Source organism: Cibotium barometz, chromosome 47 (genome assembly GCF_041138505.1).
Source record: "Cibotium barometz isolate CiBa-2024 chromosome 47, ASM4113850v1, whole genome shotgun sequence".
NCBI lineage: Eukaryota > Viridiplantae > Streptophyta > Polypodiopsida > Cyatheales > Cibotiaceae > Cibotium > Cibotium barometz.
The window spans coordinates 43,983,207-44,007,147 of record NC_141092.1 but is presented as its reverse complement, the minus strand read 5'-3'; the positions used below and the strand labels follow the sequence as shown (position 1 = coordinate 44,007,147).

The following is a 23,941-nucleotide window of genomic DNA, read 5'->3' as shown; positions in this document are numbered from 1 at the left end:
CGCAAGGTTGTGCAATAAAGCATAGTGCTCACCACCATTCATCATCCACCACTTCCATGTAGGCTACTCTTTAGGACTTTGTTGAACAAGGGAGTTGGAAAATAAACCCTCTTTCAATCGAAATGAGGTCATCTCCTTTATGCACTTTACACGATCATCAACATTATTATAAAAAGTGTTTACCACTTTATATAAAAATCTTGAACCACCTCAACGTTGGACATAAAATCCATATTCTAGTATTCAGGATCTAGCATGTAAGCAGCACTGTGTAGTGGTGAATGCGCTCCAATCCATCTAGCATGGAAGTACTTCAATAGGACTTTTCTTTGTCTACTGGAGAATGGTACACGCCATTTCTTTTCCACCACACCACTGAATGCTCTAATTTCTCAGGACACTCCAAACTCCGCTAGACAGTCCACCATTGCATCCATGCTTTCCGAGATTAGGCGCTCTTTGATCAAGATTTCATATGGCATACATAACAGGCATCATTACATGGTATGCATCCATCACACTATTCCACCAACTTCTTCTCATAAGCGCTGCCTTCAAGACTTTGATTTTCTCTTTCACTTTTTCAAGTTGAGTGCTCTCCCAGTCATGAAACATCATGCATGTAAATGTTTCGCAAACTGCATCTTTTTCGAAGAAGAGACTCAAAAGTGTAAAAGTGAGTGCAAAACCTAGTCTCCGCGCTGGAAGCTTTAACATAACTGACATGCGAGGTCGAAAAATATCTAACACTCTCTGTCTCTTGAGCATGAATCTCACAAGCTGGCAAAAGTAGTGTCGACGATTGAGGCAAACCATTTGGTATCATCACTTTTATACCAATCTTTTAATACAAGATTCAAACTATGAGTATTACAGCCTACCGAAAAACATGTGGATAGTGCCGCTTTAGGATTTTGGATGCAGTCTTGCAATTCTTTGCATTGTCCATGATGATTTGGACTACATTTTTGGCACCCACTTCCTCTATCACAGAGCCAATGACTTGAGCAATGTAAGCCCCAGTTTTGATTGAATCAGCAGAATCCACGGCACGGATGAAAGTCTCACCTCTAGGTGAAATAACCATTATATTAATTAATGGTTTTCTTTGTACATTGGACCATCCATCACTTACTATACTATATCCAGAAAGCTCTATATTGCTAAGAATTATTCTTTGTACACGTTCTTTTACTTGCGCATAACATTTCTCTAATGGATCATTTCGCATAGCATGGTACATACGCGGTGAAAACCCTGGTCCAAACTCACCAATTTCTTCCATGCTCTCTTCCAATGCTCACTGTCCACCATCATCATAGCACTCCCAAAAAAGTAAATCGCTTCAGCAACAAGGGCGAGTTGTGCATCATCGAGCCGACCTTGATGTAGGCTTTCTTGCAATGAAGTTTGACGCATGGGTATATTTCCTACGTCAAAGTTCCACTTACAGGAAGATGCACTGGGTAGATTACTTTCTGGTTGCACATTGACATTCGTAGTACAAGCAAGCGATGTAGCTGGAGTTTGATGATTAGAACAACAGTGTTCTTGCTGCCTTGATACATTAACGGTAGGAGTGTAATGTTTTCTTGCATCTTTCTTTTGAATTTCTTCTCTTATGCGTTTGGCCACTGTAGGTGCAGAGGGGTGGGTACATGACTTTTTCTTCGCTCCCCCTAAAAAGTGTTCTCTTAGTCGAGGCACCCCACCTAATTTTACTGCATGGCATAGCTTACACTCCCAATCTATGAATCGATCACCGACGTTAATTGCATATTGCCACTCTATCCCAGGTGCCTTTTTTTTCCTACTATTTGGAATTTGGACTCTATTGGAGGTATCACTGGATCCAACATTGTCCTCCATCTCAAATAACCTATTCAAGCAAGCATATAACAATGAATACACAAATGAAAAAACAACAAAGTCACTCACGTATTACAAAACATACATCAGCACACAAACTACTTCGAAAATATCTTGACAAACACAAAAGATCATCACATAACACAAAACTACTTCGAAACTATCTTGACAAACACAAAAGATCATCACATAACACAAAACTACTTCGAAACTATCTTGCAAGGTCTGACTACAAAAACAATGAGGCTTGCAATCATAACTATGGACGAAACTCTCCATATATGAATGCTAACATTGGAAATAACAAATATGGTAATGCCCACAATCAGAGTTTGTATGAATGTCACGGCCGAAGTTGGGCAATGGGCAGAATCAGCATGTCAATTCTAAATCCTAGTGAGCCAGATATTGCGGTCAAAGCATATGCACGCCGTCCACTTTGATGCTTATGAGAACATACCAGTGAAGGTGAAAGGAGAAAATGTGCCAACACCATTAAGCTCCGTAGGACCAAGATTTGACATGCTCATTCTGTCTACTTTCTCAGAGATTGCACCCACAGTTCTACTGTCTAGACCAATTTGACGTCTCTACAGCTTCATCAGGCATGATCTTTCATACACTCTGATTTCGGACATTACCATAGCTGTTGTTATTTCCAATGTCAGCATTCGTATATGGAGAATTTCATCCACAGTTCTAATATGTAGGGTAATTTGTACAATCAGTTTTTACAATGAGAAAGGATTTCATTAACGTGTTCACAAACTCAAAAGATCATCATATACGTAGTTTATTGTTTTAACTTTAGAAAATAAAGATATCCATGACAATTCATGCTAAATGCAAAGGATGACTGAAAGTTTTTAAACCATGAATTATTTTATTTGGATACTTACATAACCATAAATATTAATCCTTGCTAAACCTTTAGCATCACGACAAGACGAATGCATGAATGTGTGTTCTAAGATTAAGATACATATAATTGATAGCATGCATACAATGCACATTGCACCCCCAATGAAGGATGATCATCATATACATGTAGTTTATTGTTTGAACTTTAGAAAATAAAGATATCCATGACGATTCATGCTAAATGTAAAGGATGACTGAAAGTTTTTAAACCATGAATTATTTTATTTGGATACTTACATAACCATAAATATTAATCCTTGCTAAACCTTTAGCATCATGACAAGACGAATGCATGAATGTGTGTTCTAAGATTAAGATACATATAATTGATAGCATGCATACAATGCACATTGCACCCCCAATGAAGGATGATCATCATATACGTAGTTTATTGTTTTAACTTTAGAAAATAAAGATATCCATGACGATTCATGCTAAATACAAAGGATGACTGAAAGTTTTTAGACCATGAATTATTTTATTTGGATACTTACATAACCATAAATATTAATCCTTGCTAAACCTTTAGCATCACGACAAGACGAATGCATGAATGTGTGTTATAAGATTAAGATACATATAATTGATAGCATGCATACAATGCACATTGCACCCCCAATGAAAGATGATCATCATATACGTAGTTTATTGTTTTAACTTTAGAAAATAAAGATATCCATGACGATTCATGCTAAATGCAAAGGATGACTGAAAGTTTTTAGACCATGAATTATTTTATTTGGATACTTACATAACCATAAATATTAATCCTTGCTAAACCTTAAGCATCACGACAAGACGAATGCATGAATGTGTGTTCTAATATTAAGATACATATAATTGATAGCATGCATACAATGCACATTGCACCCCCAATGAAGGATGATCATCATATACGTAGTTTATTGTTTTAACTTTAGAAAATAAAGATATCCATGATGATTCATGCTAAATACAAAGGATGACTGAAAGTTTTTAGACTATGAATTATTTTATTTGGATACTTACATAACCATAAATTTTAATCCTTGCTAAACCTTTAGCATCACGACAAGACGAATGCATGAATGTGTGTTCTAAGATTAACATACATATAATTGATAGCATGCATACAATGCACATTGCACCCCCAATGAAGGATGATCATCATATACGTAGTTTATTGTTTTAACTTTAGAAAATAAAGATATCCATGACGATTCATGCTAAATGCAAAGGATGACTGAAAGTTTTTAGACCATGAATTATTTTTTTTGGATACTTACATAACCATAAATATTAATCCTTGCTAAACCTTTAGCATCACGACAAGACGAATGCATAAATGTGTGTTCTAAGATTAAGATATATATAATTGATAGCATGCATATAATGCACATTGCACCCCCAATGAAGGATGGCTTTTGTACCCAATTAAGGATACTTTACACAATCAAAGATCTATGCTTGCCCAATACTCTAGTATAGGACAATAGACCTTCTCTAACATTCACAAAGAAAGTCAAAGATCTATGCTTGCCCAATACTCTAGTATAGGACAATAGACCCTTGTCTACTCTAAACTATATCAAGTACCAAGAACCAATACAAGCCCCTAAGCAAGACTCTTGGCTCCATCAAACCATTCATAAAGCAGAATGAGATAGATTACCTATGTAGCTCAAATGCAAAACTGGATGACTACAACTTTGTCCCTAAATCTCCGCAAGTATTAGCTACAAAAACCACACCCTGCCCCCAATTCAAAGAACTAAGGACGAGTGGCTCAATAGCCTTAGGAGTGCCTACAAGGAAAGACGACAGCCCCTAAGATAAGGACGTTCTTCCCAAGAGGACACTTCTAGCAACTCGAGAGCTCTACAAGTACTTTGAGGAGAGATATCACGCCCCAAAAACAAGGACTATCTCCCCAAAAGTTGCATGATGGGTGTCGAGCAATGTTTATAAACATGATAGGACCCGCCGGGTTTCTTTTGTTTCCCGACGGGCCCGTCGGGATATTGAGATATCCCGGCGGGCCCGCCGAGAAACAAAAAAACCTGGTGGGGTTACGGGACTAGTAGGTTTTGGCAGGTCATGTGAATATACAATGTGATCACAAGTTTTAATATGTTAATAACAGGTTTTGTTAACGTGATCACGAAATTGTGAAGACGTTAATGAAATCCCTGATAACTAGTAGCCATGTGGTGATGCATCCTATGATGCAAGGCTTATTAAATAAATCACAAGATTGAGGAAAAGACAGGTTGGCTCTATATCCTTGACTCTAGTCAACCTTTTGAAAAAATTTACCTTGCCTTGAGAGGAGAAGGAAAAATGCCTCCTCAAAGTTTTCAAAAAATAGTATTTGAATAAAATTATGAAGAAAAATCTTGTTTAAATTTACCAATTCCTCTTAAACTCATGGTGAGAAGGATTCATGTTAGGTTCACTAAATTTTTTTTTGAACATTGATACATCAAGGCTTGATAGTTAGCAAAGAAAATAAATCTTGTAGCCATGAGATAATACATGTACTTCTTTTTTGCAGTGTGGCTAACTCTCTCTCTCTTTGTGGTTATGTGATTGAATTCTTAAAATCATTGAGTCGAAGGGTGTTGTGTCCCCTCCTATTTTTTCTAACCCACATCCAAAAATGATATGTTGATGCATTGATATGCATAAGTTCTAGTTAGGAAATGGATGAACTTTTATTAATGCTTTCTTTATCTTTTTGTATGCCCATTTCCATTAATTTATCATCCATTTGAAGACAATTAGTAGTCTATATAAAGGTCTGTATATAATATATAAGAAGATGAATATTCTGTAATACATGCCATGTCCCATAAATCTATGCATCCCTTTGTAGTTTATGGGAGGATCACACAAACCTTATTCTTATCCGCGTGGAGATACCATTCTTGGAAACAATGTGTCCAAGGATGACTCCATGCTTAATCTAAAATTGGAATTTCAGTGGGTTCAATAAAACGTGGTAGATTCTGCATCTCTTGAAAACTTACCTCCCTTATAACCAAGATCAAACAACCAAGATGCTCTTTCACTTTGAGTGCACGCAACTTAAACATATTTGGTGCCACTGCTAGGGACTACTAGATTAGGTCTTAGCTTCTTTTTTTGGCCATTCCAAGCTATTGAGATCATTCAATATTACTCGGTGTTGATTAGGAGATCACTCTCTGAAAGACATATGGTTTTGGATCCTTGGATGTGTTAGGAAACATGCATTCTAAACCAAGGGCACAAAAGAATGCTACCACTGTGCGGAAAGAAAGGACACTTAAAAAGTGAGTGTAGACTCAAGCACAAAAGTGAGTGTAGACTCAAGCACAAAATGTGAACACTGTAACAAGAGGAATGTAGATTGAAGAACCAAGAAGACAACTATGTGGAGTCTTCATCAAGAAAAGAGAAGACTCTCAACAAACATATCTTATAAAACCAAATCTACATCAACAATCCTCACCACCATGGTTGTAATGTTTGTTTCTTTTGATTTTTTTTTTGAAGCTTGTTTTGCATTAGAGCATTCTATGTTTCATCTATTAGTAAGACAAAACCTTGACTTTTTGGTGACTTGCATGAAATTAGAACCTAAGAGGCCTATTTTTCATTGCTTTTATCCAAGAATTAACTTAGCAATTGTGATTAGGAGTGTAATTTCAAAAACAGTGAGCATTGAGATCCATTATTTTCAATCAAAGTGAAGCTATCAAGTTTAGTTCATGTATTTTATTTTTTTAATAATTTAGTCATGCGTTGTTAAATTGGCAGAGTAGAAGCATGTTAAATCATCTAAAAATGATTTTTAAAAAAACTTAATTAGTTATATTATAATCTTTAATTAGGATTAGAAACACTAAACACATCCCATCAAGTCTAAAAAATCATAAAAATCCACCAAAAACTAGGCCAAACTAGCTCTTGGTGGTAAGGGATCCAAGTCCACAGTCCCACATAAAAAGACACGTAAGTTGTGAGCTATTAGTCATGAGATGTAAGGTGTGAGCCTTGACACAAGAATCGTGAGCCTTGACACATAAGACATGAGTCTAGAGATGTGAGTCGTGGCCTAAGTGGTAGATATACCTCATATAGTATGGATCAATTAGTACAGCCATAAAAACGTGTACGGACACACCTACCCATGTCCTTGGAAGATACAATCTTTACCAGCTACAATTTCTATAGAAAATTCTTATCATTCAATTATTAGCCTTGATTAAGGCCCAAAAGTGTACACCAATAATGTTATAGGCCCATTTGTGGTACACATTCTATCTAAGAAATGGTGGAGTTCTTGCTCAAGGAATTCCTTGTGGTGTACATAAAGTTGACATCTTACTACCCACAAGAAAGTGGCCATGCTAAAAGCAAAAAAAAAAAAAATTGTGCACTATTCTCACCAAGATTGTAAAAGCATCAATGAGAGATTGGGAGCACAAGGTGTACTCGACTCTATGGGCCTACTTCATGGCATACAACGTGGTTGTCTATAGCACACCTTCTGGCTTGACAAATTCATGCCAATGGAACACTTGGTTTTGAACCAGATTATGGCTAAATATAATCTTAAGGAAAATCCTCTCATGAAGAGGTTAATGGTTGAAAAACTAAGGTGCAAGCAGTGATTTGATGACCAGCTCAAGGATAAGTGTATGGACGTAAGAGACATGGTGCTAATGTATAATGTCAAAAACACAAAATGAAAACTTAAGTATAGAAGCCAAGGTCCCTACTGATTGAGAGAAATTACACCTCAAGGTACAGTAAAAATAGAGACCTTGGATGGGATAGTTCAATGGCAGCAAGGTGAAATTCTACTATGGACTTATCTTCCAAATCCACAAGAAAAAAGAGGATAAGTAAGATGCAACAAAGGGAACACCTTGAGGTTGGCCGCTCGATAAAAAAAGATCAAAGAGGCCATACACCCCCCAATGTATAGATCTTTGTACATGCAGCTGATCTCCATGATGCAGCTAAAACAAAAACACCCGTGGAACCTGCTCACCTTGAGCTGGAGTTCTCCCACGAAGACCATCTAGTAGTGTGGGCAGCCAATCTTGGTTGACATTGGGGGTAGCCACAATGTTTTATCTTGGGAGATGTGGACCTCAATAGGCCACCCATCCCGAGCATTGTGGGTAAGTCATCGATTCTATGCAGAACTCTGTTTTAAGAACTATAGGAAGAGAGATTAGTTGTGCAGACATTGTGTGTGCTGCTGCAAGGAGGTCAACAGCTACCATTGGGTGTATGTATGCACATTGAGGTCACTGGTTGTGACATTTGAGTGTAATACAATACCGCTATAGAAAATACAGCAGTTTGTGCAGGACGAACCAGAGTGTTGTTTCTGGGGTAAATTTGTGTGTCTGGCAAGATGTCAAATGATGGCATAAACCAGATTGTTGCTGAGAAGCTTGACAAGAACAACTTCCATGCTTGGAGGTTCAGGTTGATAAATTTCCTGATGGGAAAGGGTTACTGGGACTACATAGCAGGTGAGCATGAAGAGGCACCGGAGATACCAGAGATCAATCCGACTACTGCAGATGTGAAAGAGTTCAAGGATTGGAACCAAGGAGCCAGAAAAGTTATGTATTGGCTCTCTATCAGTATACAGGACACCATGATTGGGCATATACAGGATGCCAACTCACCCAAGGAGGCATGGGACACCTTGGTAAAACTCTATGAAATGATTACCAAGGCACGAAAAATACAGTTGAAGAATGAACTTCATTCTGTGGAGAAAAAGAGTATGTCTGTGAATGACTATGCATTGAAGATCAAGGGTATTGTGGAATCCCTTGCCTCTATTGGTGTTTCAGTAGATGATGATGAGAAGGTGGAAGTCTGTCTACGTAGTCTCGGACTACAATACAAGGCATTCAAGACGTCTATTTAGACTCGAGAAAACATTTCCAATTTCACAGATTTGGTGTCTATGTTGATTATAGAAGAGAAGAGCTTGGGTGAAGACCAAGAGTCTTCACAAAACAAAAATAGTTCAGAGCAACAGGCCTTCTACACAAGTTCAGGAAGAGGATGAGGTAGAGGAGGCCGTGGATGCGATCAAGGAGATGGCCGAATAGGTAGCAGCAGCAACAACAATCCTAGAATTCACAACAACAACAACAACACCCAGGTGGAAGAGGCCAATTTAGAGGCAGGGGGAGTCAAAGAGGTCGTGGAAATTGGCACAGGGAGTATAACAATACATGTGGATGCTTTTATTGTGGTAAGCCTGGACATGCGCGCAGGCAGATTGTTATAAGAAGCAGGCTTACATGCAAAATGGGAAATTATAGCAAAACAACTATGCATCCTCGAGCAGAAACAATGAGGATAATGAAAGCAGACACAGACATTTGGCATGAAAGAATTGGACATGTAAATGTGCAGAGAATGAAGTCTATGCAGACTAAAGGAATTGTGACAGGGTTTGTTAAAATAGCTTTTTTACACAATACAATCATGCCAAAGACAAGATATATATAAAAAGTTGATACATGAATCAATTCCATACAAGCCAAACTGGCTCTCTTATTCTTTTCCTTTATTCTGTCGATGATCTAGAATTCGGCCTTCCAGCCTCTACATGTTGGGCAAAACCCTACGGGACCATACACCTCATCGTTGGCCGCTAGCGAGGACTCAAGCCGGCCTGTCGCCTTCTCAGGCTCCATCGCTCGATCCTCCCGCCCCTCAGAGGGATGTCTGCACACTAGGGTGGGCTTATTTACCGCACTAGCCTGCGCCCTCAAAACTAGGCAGCATCATAACCTCTCGCCTCAATCGGCGAACCTTATTCTCCCAATGGTATGAGAGATACCTTGGGCCATTCCCGGGCTTTGCTAACAACGCCACCCGGCTACACAAGCACAGAACGGAGTTAGCGTTGAAGCCACGAAAAACTTGAACTCTTTAAAGATAACAATTTCAATGCAATTTATTGAATACAGCATCACACAATTTGTAACTTCATACAATTTTATGTCATTGTTTCAAAAAGAAAAAGATACACATTTATTAGCACTAATATAAAAAAAACTCTTCTTTAAAATATAACCAAGATAACCTGGCCACCATTTCCTTGAGGAGCTTGAAGAGGGAGGGTTGGAGCCGCATCGGGAGCATCTTCCCTAATCTCGTTGTTGCGTGCTCCTCTCGAGGCAACATTCTGACATTTTCGAGATGGGGCCATCTTGGACGTCGACTTGTAGGGCTTGCTGCTGCGGTCGAAACGATTCAGTCGGATCTCAGTTCTGAGATCATTTGCTCACCGTATGAGCAAACGACTATGGCGCACGAACCCTTTCTTAAGGCAAAAACCTCTTATTAAAGTCTATGCAAATGGGGGGGGATTGTGAGATGTCCTTAAGACAAAAACGTTTTGCAAAAGGGGAGAAGGGCTGCGGGCTGCTGTAAGTCTATTCACACGCGCGGGGGGGGGGGGGGGAGAAGAGTTAAGGACACTGCCTCCTAGCAAGAGGGGGATAGAGGAAAATTGGCTTATCTGAAAAGATGCAAATGAGGGGGTGTGAGAGGGGCGGCTGCAAGGGATGGCTGTACTACAGCAAGTACACTGCACAGGAACGAACGATGGTACGGACGGCGGTACGACAGGACATACGCTGCACAGAGATGCATGTTGCCTGTGGAGCACCCCGGGGGTTTATATAGCTGAGGGGTACGAGTGCGGGCGCTGTGCAAAGCAAGGACGAAAGGATGGTGTACCATCAAAGGCTATGGATCAGTGGCCTGCATGGGTCTAGGGGAAAGGTACGATGTCAGTTGTCAGGGAAAGGAGTGGTACGCATGTATCTTATCTGGTCTGGGCCAGCATGGGTGTCCACATAGGGGTACGTGCGGACCACACAGTGGGCGGTCGTCCTTTGGTTCTTGTGCGGCCATCGTACGGGCGCCCTAGTAAGTGTGTACGGTCCAAATTTTGGGACGGGTCTCCAAATTTGGGACGCCCGTCTCGATTTGCGTGCCCGGACCGCCCCAGGGGGGGCGGAATTTTTTTTTGTCCGGGAGGTTCTCCTAGTCGTTGGGGTTCAGGCCGTTCGTCAATCGGATGCCCGGTCGTGCATTTATTAAGGTTTAAAGGTCGTCGCTTTTTAACTAAAATGACTAAAATTTACGTATAAGCTTTGATCCGATGTCTGTTTTGGATGCTGTAAAATCCTATATTAGGATAAAATCACGCGTAGATTCCAAATTTGGGCTCAGAATTCAAAGATTCTAAGTAGAAATGACTCAAATAATAAAATCATTGATTTTTATACCATAAAAACTCATAAATTTATCTATTACATGAACATTTCTTTATTTTACTGAAGATGGGTATGTTACATCCTTTCCCCCTTAAAGAAATCGAGATGTCCTCATCTCGTTATGAATTGGGGATAATCCTTTAAGAGTGTAGCTTCATCTTCCCAAGTTGCATCCTCTTCAGGGTAATCTTTCCACTGTACGAGATGTTCTACAAGAGTTCTATTTCGGAGTTGCCTTTCCCTAGAATGTATGATGCTACTGGGCTGTAATTCAAGGACTCCTTGAGTAGGGATTACAACTTGTTCATCATCAAGAATATGATCGAGACTGGGTACATATGGTTTTAACAAACTTACATGAAATACATTATGGACTTTGATATGGGCTGGGAGCTGGAGTTTATAGGCACTTTTACCTAGACACTTGATAACTGTATAGGGACCACAATACCTAGGGCTGAGTTTCTTATGTTTCCCAAGTGATAGAGAACTTCCTTTGGGTCGCATTCGTAGAAGAACTCTATCTCCTTCCTTGAAGATCCTTTCAGACCTCTTGGTGTTAGCATAATGCTTTTGTCGATCTTGGGCAGCTTTAATATCCTTTTGGATTGCCTTGGATTGTTCCTCTATCTCTTCGAGCATTTTCCTGGATGCCTCAACTCTTATGGTTGGATCAGAGAAATTTAGAGGAGACAAGCATTCTTGCCCATAGAGTGCTTTGAATGGTGACATTCCTATGCTCTGATGATAAGATGTATTGTAGGCAAATTCTACCAGAGGAAGGTATTGAATCCACCTTCTTGGTTCTCGTCCACAATATTCTCTGAGAATGTCTTCAATTACTTGATTGACTCTCTTAGTCTGGCCATCGGTCTCTGGATGATAAGCTATGCTAAAGCAAAGTTGAGTTTCCAGGGCTTGAAATAAGGACTACCAGAACTTTGAAGTGAAGTCAAAATCCCGATCACTTACTATCCTTTTTGGGAGACCATGCAGTTTGAGGACTTCCTTGATGAATATTCGAGCAACATCAGAAGCTTTGAAGGTTTTCTTCGCTGGTAGAAGGTGAGCTACTTTGGTAAGTAAGTCCACTACTACCAGGATGGAGTCATATCCTCCTTGAACAGTGGGGAGACTTGTGACAAAATCCATACTAATGCACTCCCACTTCATTTGGAGAATATCTAAGGGCTGAAGTTTTCCAGGCATCTTGACCCTTTCAGCTTTGATCCTTTGGCATGAGAGACATTGCTTCAAGTACCGAAGGACATCATTTTTCAAGCCTGCCCAATGAAAGCTCCTTCTTACGGCATTTAATGTTTTTGCATAGCCTAGGTGTCCTGCAGCAGTAGGACTATCATGAGCTTCATGGAGGATTAGTTTCTTTAAAGCAGGATCCTTAGGGATACATAGCCTGTGATTGATTGAAGTAGAGGCTTCCTTCATGAGTGGAGTATCCCTTGATTAGATTCTTCTCTTTCTCTAAATTTTTCCCTTCTTCTACTAACTTCATCATCCTCTAATAATCTGGATCATGAGATGGGGTACAGAGAAGCTCCGTAGATTCAGGGCTTCGCTTGGTATACATGAGATGGAGTTGAGCTTGAGGGAGAGTGTTGAGATATCGAGCTCATCTAGTGAGGCGGTGGACACTGACCCGCCTGGGGGATAGGCCCCACACTTACACCACTGGCATGGTTGGTGAGATCATGGGTTATATGCGGCCAGTGGGATGACAGGCTATGTGACAGCCATTCTAGAGACTGGCATAGTTATAGCACTAACTCATTTAGTTGGATTCATAGTATGTATTTGGTTGAGTACCTTTTCATATGGTGGGTACTCTTATCTTTGTATATGGTGGGTACCTTTTCATATGGTGGGTACTCTTATCTTTGTATATGGTGGGTGCCTTTTCATATGGTGGGTACTCTTATCTTTGTATATGTGGTGGGTGCCTTTTCATATGGTGGGATGACAGGCTATGTGACAGCCATTCTAGCTGGCATAGTTATAGCACTAACTCATTTAGTTGGGTTCACAGTATGTATTTGGTTGCGTACCTTTTCATATGGTGGGTACTCTTATCTTTGTATATGGTGTGTTGAGTGTTGTGTGAAGAAGAAGAAGATTTTCAGCCTCTCACCTTGTGTGTTCTCTTTTAGGGTTTTGTGAGTGTGTGTGTGCTTGCCAGAGCTCACGCCCTCTTCCCCCCTGCATCTTTTCAGGGAATACACAAGCTTACACCCAAAGTCTTTTGAAAGCTTGCATTAGGAAGCAAGAAATGTTGGCTATTTTTTGTGAGCCCAATTGCAACAGATTTTGTGATGTTTTCATGAAAGAAATCATGGACATTGAGGAGATTTTGAGTGAAAATGATATCCAAAGTGCTTGTTATGAAGTAGGTGTAAGTCACAAGGGCTATAAGTCCATCCATGCCATCACAAAAGAGTCTCTTCACAAGCGAGGGATCAAAAGCCACTTTATTCCACCTCCATGTTGCATTGGCAAAGAAGACAAACAATGCACATGTAAGATCACTTGTTGTCAGTGAGTATTTCCATGTAGAGGGAACAAAGGTATTGAATGATAAATCAAAGGGTGATATCAAAGTAGGTTACGATGCCTTCAACAACATTTTGTGGATTTAAAGAGGCTTCACAAAGCAATGATTAAATTTTATAAAGTCTCTCATGAAGGTTAATATGATTTAAACTTTCTTATTCATGGTGGTGAAAAATCAAATAACACGTATATCTAGTCATGTGTTGCTTCATGATTGTAGACTCTATGGAAGTAGTGTCTTTGTATTGAAGCTAGATGAGTGCCAAATTGTCAAAGGGCACAGATTGAAAAGAATAGGACTTACACTCATGAATGAGTCAATGGCACAAGCAAAGGACAAGGAGAAGATGCCTTCTTTTAGTGTTCAGTCTGGAAAAAAACAATTGGTGGTTAGGAGCTTCTTTTTCGTAGAAGAGACTTCTATTAAGTATGAAAAAATATATAAAAGGAAGATTTCAACCCAAACTAAGTGGAGATATCAACTTATTGGGTGCCTTGTGTTGCTAAACAAGGTCCCATTTGTGTTGCCAACAAGGTCCTATATGAGTGGAAATGAAGAATAGCCTATGATCCCACTCTCTCATAAACTATTCGTGCTTTCTCTCTGCACCCCTCGAAGATCCCTGGATTTTGGCCTAGGTTGCCATAAGGGTATGGATAATATCACTCCAAATCCTACAAAGGCACTATGTCTCCAAGACAATAGTGCCCTTTATGGCCTCAGTGCATCTAGCCTTCTAGATGTGCCAGGCTATAATACTAGCAATAATCTCCCATACACTGTCCAATTTCTCTGCCGGGCACGGTGTATCCTAAATCTAGAAAATCTTGAAGGCAACCCCGCTAAGCAACTCCTTGCTTGATCAAAATTACGTGACTCCTGTCATCCCCCTCATACCTAAGCTAGGGGTCCGACTGAGTCAACCAAATGATAGCACCAAAAAATATGTAGGGTGTGCTATCACGGTCCAAATCATCTATGCTTCCCTGCATTCCCATAGGTAGTGATAAACTGTCTTTGAAGCTCCTGCACATCTCGGGCAAGTTGGGCTAACACCAAAAAAACGATCTTCACTGGTTGGTGGCCATCCCACCATGTAGTGAAAGAGGAGATTTGTGCCTTCCTGTAAGAGTGCCACAGCCTCTGCTAGAAACTCCTCTAAATGTCAGAGGTAATACCATAGAACTCCCAATGAGGTCTAAAGGTAGGGACTCTCTGAATCTATCCCAAGTCAAGCTACTTGGTATTTCTCACAATGTAGCTATAGAAAGGCAAACTTTTCATCAGATTGGTGGCATCCATCTATTCCCACTCACCGGGATCCCAAGGCAAATGTCTAATAGGGCATTCACTAAACAACCAAAGGCAAGAAGCATCTGTGATCATCTCTAGGGGAAGGGTCATTATAAAAGTGGTTCCCTTCTCTGACAACAACTTTCACGGGCCAAACCACTGGGCCCTCAACCATATCATCCATAGCCGCCATTGCTCCCTCCGGTTGATGACCCTTCTCCAATGGCACGTGAGGTTGTACCTTCATTTTTTCTACATGTTTATGTTCTCAAAGAAGAACCAAGGCCAGAGCTGCTCTGCCACACTTGATCAAGGAGCTTGGGCTTTGGATCTACCTCCTTGCTGTTAACTAAATTGGCCAAGGCAACGTCATCGACCTCAACCTCATCATTGGACTCTTGTTGATAAAACATGAGAATGAATGTTGAGATCCATGACAAAAAGTTGGTGCCGATGTTTCCCTTACCAAGGGCAACCATTTCCTTAGTGGACAGCACCTTGAAGTGCCCATCTTGTTGCACGGCTTGCTGGTACCTACGCAATCTCTTAGGATAGTTTGCATTGATTTTGTTGATGTAGCATAGAAGCTCGCACACAAGGGACGCAAAGAGTGTTACTGTCAAGGATGATTACAGCAAAGGGCTTCTTGCTGGCTAGCCCACTCAGTCCTCTCTAGAAATGCAAGAAAGTTTTCATACACCACGAAATGATCTATTAGGATTGCGAGATGAGAGTGCAAGCAAAGCTCTAAGGAATGTATGCTCGCAAAGTGTGCAAGAGTGCTACAAATGACAAAAATGAGGGAGGTTCCCTATTTTATTAAAAAAATTAGGGCTTGGAATCGACAATTTCACACTTATAAAAAAAGGGCCAACCACACAAAAAACTTTATTAAATGTAGTCATTTTAATTAAAATACTTAATCCAAGTAATATATTTCATCCAACATATCCAAATAATAATTTTATACAAACTTATCCAAATTGAACTTATTTCAATCTTTCAAGCTTGATCCAAATAGTTTGTGCCATTCATTACATATCGACCAAAAAGGAAAAAGTTGGATTACAATAAATTTTTTTTTACAATGACATTATCCAATTACATCCTTATTACAATTCCACACCCCCATCCCTCCAAGAATCACAACCGATGAAAGACTTCTCCATACGTCTCCCAATCTACACAAACACATATGAACAAATATCATTAGAGCATGGATGGTTAAGAACAATGAACTCAAAATTAATGAGGAAAAAGCTAATACCTTTTGATGTTCTATCTTGAAGCTTGCATCTTGTACTTCCTCAAATCCCATGATTAGTAGGTATTCTCGAACGTCTGCTAAGCTCCATTCTTTGCTAGCGTTGACAAGGTCAACGGTGACATTGGGTTACATAACTATGTACCAAAGCTTAAGGTCAAAGGGGATGTAAATATAAAAAGAAAGATGGGCTTTGTAGTACGACCCAATTTATACGCTCAACTTTTATTAGCTCCTTGGGCTATTTTATGAATACAATTCTCTAAATACTTATGTGGGGGAAGTAGAGCTACACGGCATGGGGGGGAGATCGAGATCGCACCCAATCTTGTCTTGATGGTGATGTTATTTTATTTCTCTTGTCTTATGCTATGCTATGCTCTTTGATATCAATTTAATTCAAGTCTTTGTTTTAATTTTTGATGTATTTTGTGAGTTTTTAATTATTTCTTCAAGAAGTACAAAAGGGTCCCGTTACAAGATGAGCGATATGTGCAGGTAGCATTCTCAAGTGTTTTGAGGAACTCAAAAAGTGTGATCTAAGTTCTAAAAATTAGACTACATTTTGATCCACTTATGTCTTGTCCCAATTTTAAAGATAAAAGTACCATATTCAAATTCATATCTAGAATGTTTGGAGGTCCGATTAATGACTCATTTCAAAGGACCCCTATAGATTTCAAGATGCCCCTGATGTTTAAATCACTTGTAAAAAGGGGGAGGAACACAATGGGTATTATAGACCATATATGACTCATGAGAGGAGGAGGAAGGAGATGATAAGAGGATACAAAGGATGGAGATTGAGGTGTAACATATTAAGGAGATCGAGGGTGGAAGATTAATGGGTTGCAGTTAATGTTCCTATAAGTAAGGCTTTTAGAAACAACAAATTTTACAATATTGCGGCACTTCTCTCTCTCTCTCTCTCTCTCTCTCTCTCTCTCTCTCTCTCTCTCTCTCTCTCACACACACACACACACACACATAAACAAACAATTGCATGTCTATCTCCCCACATTCTCTCTCTCTTTCTCTCTCTCTCTCTCTCTCTCTCTCTCTCTCTCTCTCTCTCTCTCTCTCTCTCTCTAACAAACAATTGCTTACAGTCTATTTCCCCTACATTGTCTCTTCTTAAAACACACGAATTACTTCTTTGTGTGTATGTGTGTGCGCACACGAGCACACTTGTGTATCTCTTTCGAGTTCTCTATTAATCTTGCAAGATGCACACAAACATGATCTCTCTCTCTCTCTCTCTCTCTCTCTCTCTCTCTCTCTCTCTCTAATGTTGCGCGCGCGCACACACCCACACACACATGTATATACACACACAAATAGGTGGATACCCATCACTTGTTCTTTGGGATTATTATTATTTTTTTGGACAAAAAGTAAAGCATAATTGTTACAAAGCGTAACCATGTTCTTTACAACCGACTTATGAATACCCAAGAAAAGTGCTTAATAATTAAGGTTTTACTCTATAATGATAGAGTCAGCTTCATAGAAACATGCAGTTGGGAAATTTACATCTGTCTGACAACGCGGTTACTATACCCTAGGAAGATCAAAATAGTTTATCACTGAGGAGACATATTATACCGATCGTAAACTGAACAACAGCGCCTACTATACCTATGAAGACAGTGACAAATGTTGGAAAAATGGGAATTTTATTCATGGGTTTATATAAAAGCAGGGAGTATTATGTGATGCTACGTGATACTGTCGCATCTAATTTTCTCATGTTTACACGATAAAGCTAGATGGTACGTGTCTAAGCAGCTTCGGCTTCCTCCTCCTCGAACTCGCCCTCTTCATCAGCAGAAGCGTCTTGGTACTGCTGGTACTCGGAGACGAGGTCATTCATGTTGCTCTCGGCCTCGGTGAACTCCATTTCGTCCATGCCCTCACCGGTGTACCAGTGCAAGAAAGCCTTGCGCCGAAACATGGCGGTGAACTGCTCACTGACGCGCTTGAACATCTCTTGAATGGAGGTGGAGTTGCCGATGAATGTGGCGGACATTTTGAGGCCCTTGGGGGGGATGTCGCAAACGCTTGACTTGACGTTGTTCGGGATCCATTCCACGAAGTAGGAAGAGTTCTTGTTCTGCACGTTGAGCATCTGCTCGTCGACTTCCTTCGTGCTCATGCGGCCCCGGAACATGGCCGACGCCGTCAAGTACCTGCCGTGGCGCGGGTCCGCCGCGCACATCATGTTCTTGGCGTCCCACATCTGCTGCGTCAGCTCCGGCACCGTCAATGCTCTGTATTGCTGTGAACCCCTCGACGTTAATGGCGCAAAACCCACCATGAAGAAGTGTAGCCGTGGAAACGGCACCAGGTTCACCGCCAGCTTCCGCAGATCCGAGTTCAGCTGGCCCGGGAAGCGTAAGCAGCACGTCACCCCGCTCATTGTCGCCGAGATCAGATGGTTCAAATCACCAACTACATTCCCACATCAATCAGAATATATTACGACAGATTACATCACGTGAAAACATGGTCAGCCAGAGTACACAACAGCATGTTCTATGTATGCGCTACACATAATCACATACCCGCATCATATTAAGGTTAACCACATGTTTTATGCAATACAATCAAATGCGTTACATACGCGCATCATACTAAGTTTAATCACATGTAATCAAGCTTTTTATAACTTAGAAAATCCCTTGAAAAGGAAAGACCAGGTTTAAGGGATAATTACAAGTAGGGGTGGTTAATTTCAGCGTTCGGAAGCAGATGTCGTAGAGTGCTTCATTGTCGAGCACCATGCACTCATCAGCGTTTTCGACCAGCTGGTGCACGGAGAGGGTGGCGTTGTAAGGCTCCACCACAGTATCTGAGACTTTTGGTGAGGGGACAACAGAGAAGGTGACCATCATTCTGTCTGGATACTCCTCACGGATCTTGGAAATGAGAAGGGTGCCCATACCAGAGCCTGTGCCTCCACCCATGGAGTGACAAACTTGGAATTCTGCATACATCAACAAAGAAAGTCTATTGAAATTGATCATTCAGTTGTAGCTAATTAGGAGTACTAAAGTTAATTGTAAAGTTAAGAGGAAGATCAAAACTAAGAACAACATTTAAGATTAAGACTTTAAGATTTTAGGATTGAGGATGATTTAGGTTAATTGAATGATAAAGGTTAAGAGCATTAAGGTAATTGAATGATAAAGGTTAAGAGCATTAAGGTTGAATGATGTTGACAAGATTAAGAGCAAGATTAGTTATTGAATGATTGACCTTGGAGGCAGTCACAGCTCTCGGCCTCCTTGCGGACGACGTCGAGGACGGAGTCGATGAGCGGCGCCTTCGGTGTAGTGTCCCTTGGCCCAGTTGTTGCCGGCGCCGGTCTGTCCAAACACAAAGTTGTCGGGGCGGAAGATCTGGCCATAAGGGCCGGACCGAACGCTGTCCATGGTGCCGGGTTCGAGGTCCATGAGGACGGCACGGGGCACGTAGCGGCCGCCGCTGGCTTCATTAAAGTAGACGTTGATGCGCTCGAGCTGCAGGTCCGAGTCGCCGTGGTAGGTTCCGGTGGGGTCTATGCCGTGCTCATCACACACAACCTCCCAGAACTTGGCCCCGATCTGGTTGCCGCATTGGCCACCCTGGATGTGCAGAATTTCCCTCATCTTCTTCTGTTTGTGTGTGTGGTGGGTGTGTGTGTGTGGATGGGGTGATGAAGATATACTATTCAACCAAGTGTAAGACCTACGCTAATAATCGGCAATCTCGCCCTACGCGTTTTATCGCCTTGCCCTAGGATTTGGAACGCAGCGGTTGGAAATAACTGTAACCGCCCCCCTTGCGCCCATATATATCACCGCTTCCAATCACACGCACCGTGAAATGACGTTCTAAACTAACACCAATTACTCAGCCTCAAATGTAAAAATTCAAGGGTCAATGTGAACCCCTTACAATCATATAAATCGTATTAAAACGTATGGCAGTCCGGTAAACCATCACAAAGGACGTTCCTCTCATTAATATGTCTATAGATTTTTTTGGAACAATAATTATATATATATATATATATATATTCCAGAAGTTCTTTACAGCTGGGCCTACACCAAGTTACAAAATTACATCTACAAAGCCCTATCCCCTTCTTTACATGTCTTTGTTAAGAAGACTACATATGTCTTCCAACACAAAAGAAGATTGTTCCCAAGAAATTTGATACCCCAATTGTATGCATGCTTCAATCATAGCTTCAGATTTGCAGCCTTTGGGAGACTGTCTCTCCAATGCATCACCTTTTGTCCAAATTTTCACTACGGGCCTACTCCCTACAAGGTTTTCAATAAATTCCATATCAGTGTAAACAGGTTGATTTTCTTTTAGGTACCACCTCTTTCTCTTTGGCCCAAACTTCAATGGTGTTGCTTTCACATGCATCCTTGTATACCCCTAAAACATAAGAACGCCTGTTAAGGATGACCTAGTATACACAGAGGATTAACAAACTTCAAACGACCGAAACCGAGCAGGAAGCATCTCTAAGCGAGTGCAAAAAAATCTGGTGAATGAATTTGCCAATGATGATATCAAAACATACATTTTCCGTGATAGCTCTACAACTATTAGAACATACACCAATCTCAACGTTGGTGAGGCTTGTCCAGGTGGCAACATGCCAAACACTAGGAGCTAGACCAGGTGGCCCCAAGACCTTAGACGTATCCATAGCCCATGAGTGTTTGTTGGTGGAGTTGTAGAACCATATAAAAGTCTCAACTGCACCACTGTGGTATCCCCACAGGGGACCCAAAAAACCAGGTGTAGGAACATCCTCATCTACAGACTTCCCAAAAGGATTAATCAATTTTCCACACCTCATTTTTGCTCTCTAGAAATATTCCAAAACACATGACCATGCTATGCGGTTCACTTCTTCGAATAGCCCACATGGACATCTGCCACCACAACATCCATACTAAATTATCTTTGTGGCACACTGTTATATGCACATTATGTGTGCATATAGGACTAACCTTAAGGGTTAAGGTCAGGGTCAGGCATCCAAGGGTCACACATGGGAAATGGAGAGTCAAGAGTCAAGAGTCACTTGAGGGCCCTCCTATATAATAGGGACATGGGGCATACTCAAGGGAGGCTTAGGCTATGGTCTCCTAATGTTATCTTGAGGCTAGGTTATGTTGTGTTCTCTTGTGTAGATGATCATAACTACTCACCTACCATTTCACACTATAGCTACATGCTGCTGGATTGAAGTTATACCTCTTGATGGTATGGGACTTAAAGGTAAAGGTATGATGTACTTCATTATAATTCACGTGTGCATCCCTTGGGCTCGGGGGTGGTCGGGTGGATGAATTTATGTCTGATTTATGCATGTTTATGCATTACAATTATCTAGAGAGATCTTAGGGTTTTAACACACATGTGGACCCACTCGCTGATTCACTATTATGGTCATGTACTCTGGCCTGTGACTATCATTCTTAAGAACAACACTTGGAGTATTTAACACTGGCCACTTACGTCACACACTACATTGTTCCCTATGAAGAGGCTACATCTCAAGAGAGTTAATGCCCACCTCTTCCATTGTTAAATTAGCCAAATCAGCAAGCTTGTTACCGAAGGATGCGGCAACCTCCCTATTGCAGAACTTGTCTCGTACGCCCTCCAGTTGTGCGGACCAATTCCCAAGTGCTTTCTTGTAAGAGAAATGCATGGTAGTTCGAGCTTTGCAAAACTGCCAAGGACAAGTCTACACCACTAACCTCATACAAGGAAATGTGATTTTGAATCCCACACTTGCTCTCATGCTAGAGTGCTCTGCCTTGGCCAAATTTGTTGTCAACACAAACAAGCCATAATCATTTTGCGTAAGAAACCATGACCCCCAATGGAAGGCCCTAACATCCCACCATGCTAGCCAAGTTTCCAAGCAAGGAATCTCTCTCTCCACGGCATGATTATTTTGCTAAAACGTTTGCAATTTTTACTTGCACTATTCAGCGGCAACCTTTGTGAGGGCTTCTTCCAATTTTTTACACAAAATCTTGTGGTCCTCTAGAGGATGCACATACACTACAACAGGTCGGGGAAACAGCAACGTTTTCTAGCAGCGCTTTTTTTGTTGGGATGTTGGAGATTTCGTTCACTACTCTGCAAAATGAAATTTCACGGATCCGCGCTCTTAACAACAAAATTTTACTGCTCCACAACAAAATTCTGCTGCTGGCAGCAAAATTTTACTGTTAGCAGCGTCTTTAGCAGCAATGAAATTTTACTGCTATACTGTGTTTTCGCTGCACAGCGAAAATAGTAGCGAAATTACGCTGCTATTTTTGCTACATGAAATTCCAGAGAGTTGTTGGGTGCTGAATTCTAAAAATACATGTCACATACACACAAAAAATGATATATAGTTTTAAAAAAGAACCATTAAAAAAATTATATATAGTTTTGAAAAAACAACCATTAAAATCCTTGAAGCCATGTTTCAAGCATCTCTATATATCACCTTAAACCATTTGACATCAAAGATGAATAGACTAAATGCTCTAAATCCAACCTCAGGAATATCCCGAATAGTTCCACAATACTCAAGATTGTCCTCTATGACATTGGTATCATGTCTACTAGCTCACCTTTCTTGCTCAAAAGTTGCCATCACACCACAATCAAATGTTTTTCTTTTAGAATCCACACACTCCATGCGAAAGTGTCTTCCCTCTGACCATATTGCATTATATAGTTTGTGTTATATGTACATTATGTGTGCTATGTTATATACACATTATGTGTGCATATACTAGGAGGCTAACCCACATTAGGCTTGTGAGCATGGGAGCATGGGAACAAGCTCTAGTGGAGCATGGGCTAGGACTAACCTTAAGGTTTAAGGTTAGGGTCAGGCATCCAAGGGTCACACATGAGGAATGGAAAGTCAAGAGTCACTTGAGGGCCCTCCTATATAATAGGGGCATGGGGCACACTCAAGGGGGCTTGGAGGCTAGGAAGCTTGAGGCTTATGCTATGGTCTCTTGTGTAGAGATCCATATCTACTCATCTACCATTTCACACTATAGCTACATGCTATTGGATTGGAGTTATATCTCTTGATGGTATGGGACATCAAGGTAGAGGTATGATGTATTTCATTTATGATTCATGTGTGCATCCCTTGGGCTCACGGGTGGTTTGGTGGTTGAGTTTATGCCTGATTTATGCATGTTTATGCATAACAATTATCTAGAGAGATCTTAGGGTTTTAACAGTGGTATCAGAGCAATGTCTATTTAATTGTTGATTTTTTTAGTAAATTTTAATATTTACTAATAAAATGTTATTTTTTGTTGATTTATGTTGATGAATTGCACATGGATCATTCATTTGGTGATTGGAACATGTGTTACTACAATTCAATGGACGAATCGACGTTGCGGGGGAATACCGTGTGTTAATGCTATTTTTTCTTATTTTTTATGGTTAAAATCAAGCATTAATGGAATTTTTTACAAAAATACCATAAAGTTTATGGTGGATATTTTTGAGAGAATGGATTCCCTGAAAGTTTTTCCTAATTTTTTAAGAATTTTTTGAGCATTTTTATGATTAAAAATATATTTTTATACATTTTTACGAGTTTTTTCCGTGGGAATGCGATCAAATTTCTATCAATTTCTACTGAAATTCAGTAGGGGACAGTGTGTTAATGCATGAATTGCTCTCTCGTGT

General features: G+C 40.5%; 2 protein-coding genes across 2 annotated transcripts; both read right to left on the bottom strand.

Annotated features, from left to right (window-relative positions):
- Window positions 1-17,675: 17,675 nt before the first annotated feature.
- LOC147611732 (tubulin beta chain-like) lies at window positions 17,676-19,193 on the bottom strand. The gene is made up of 2 exons (XM_086785029.1): window positions 18,924-19,193; window positions 17,676-18,658 (listed from the first exon to the last, which is right to left on the bottom strand). The coding sequence occupies exons 1-2, from the start codon at window positions 19,171-19,173 to the stop codon at window positions 17,988-17,990; spliced, it is 921 nt and encodes a 306-aa protein (XP_086641155.1). The 5' UTR covers window positions 19,174-19,193; the 3' UTR covers window positions 17,676-17,987.
- Window positions 19,194-19,476: 283 nt separating this feature from the next.
- Window positions 19,477-19,857, bottom strand: LOC147611731 (uncharacterized). Its single transcript, XM_086784947.1, has one exon. It carries the CDS (start codon window positions 19,855-19,857, stop codon window positions 19,477-19,479), a length of 381 nt encoding a protein of 126 aa, XP_086641073.1.
- Between the last annotated feature and the right edge of the window lie 4,084 nt (window positions 19,858-23,941).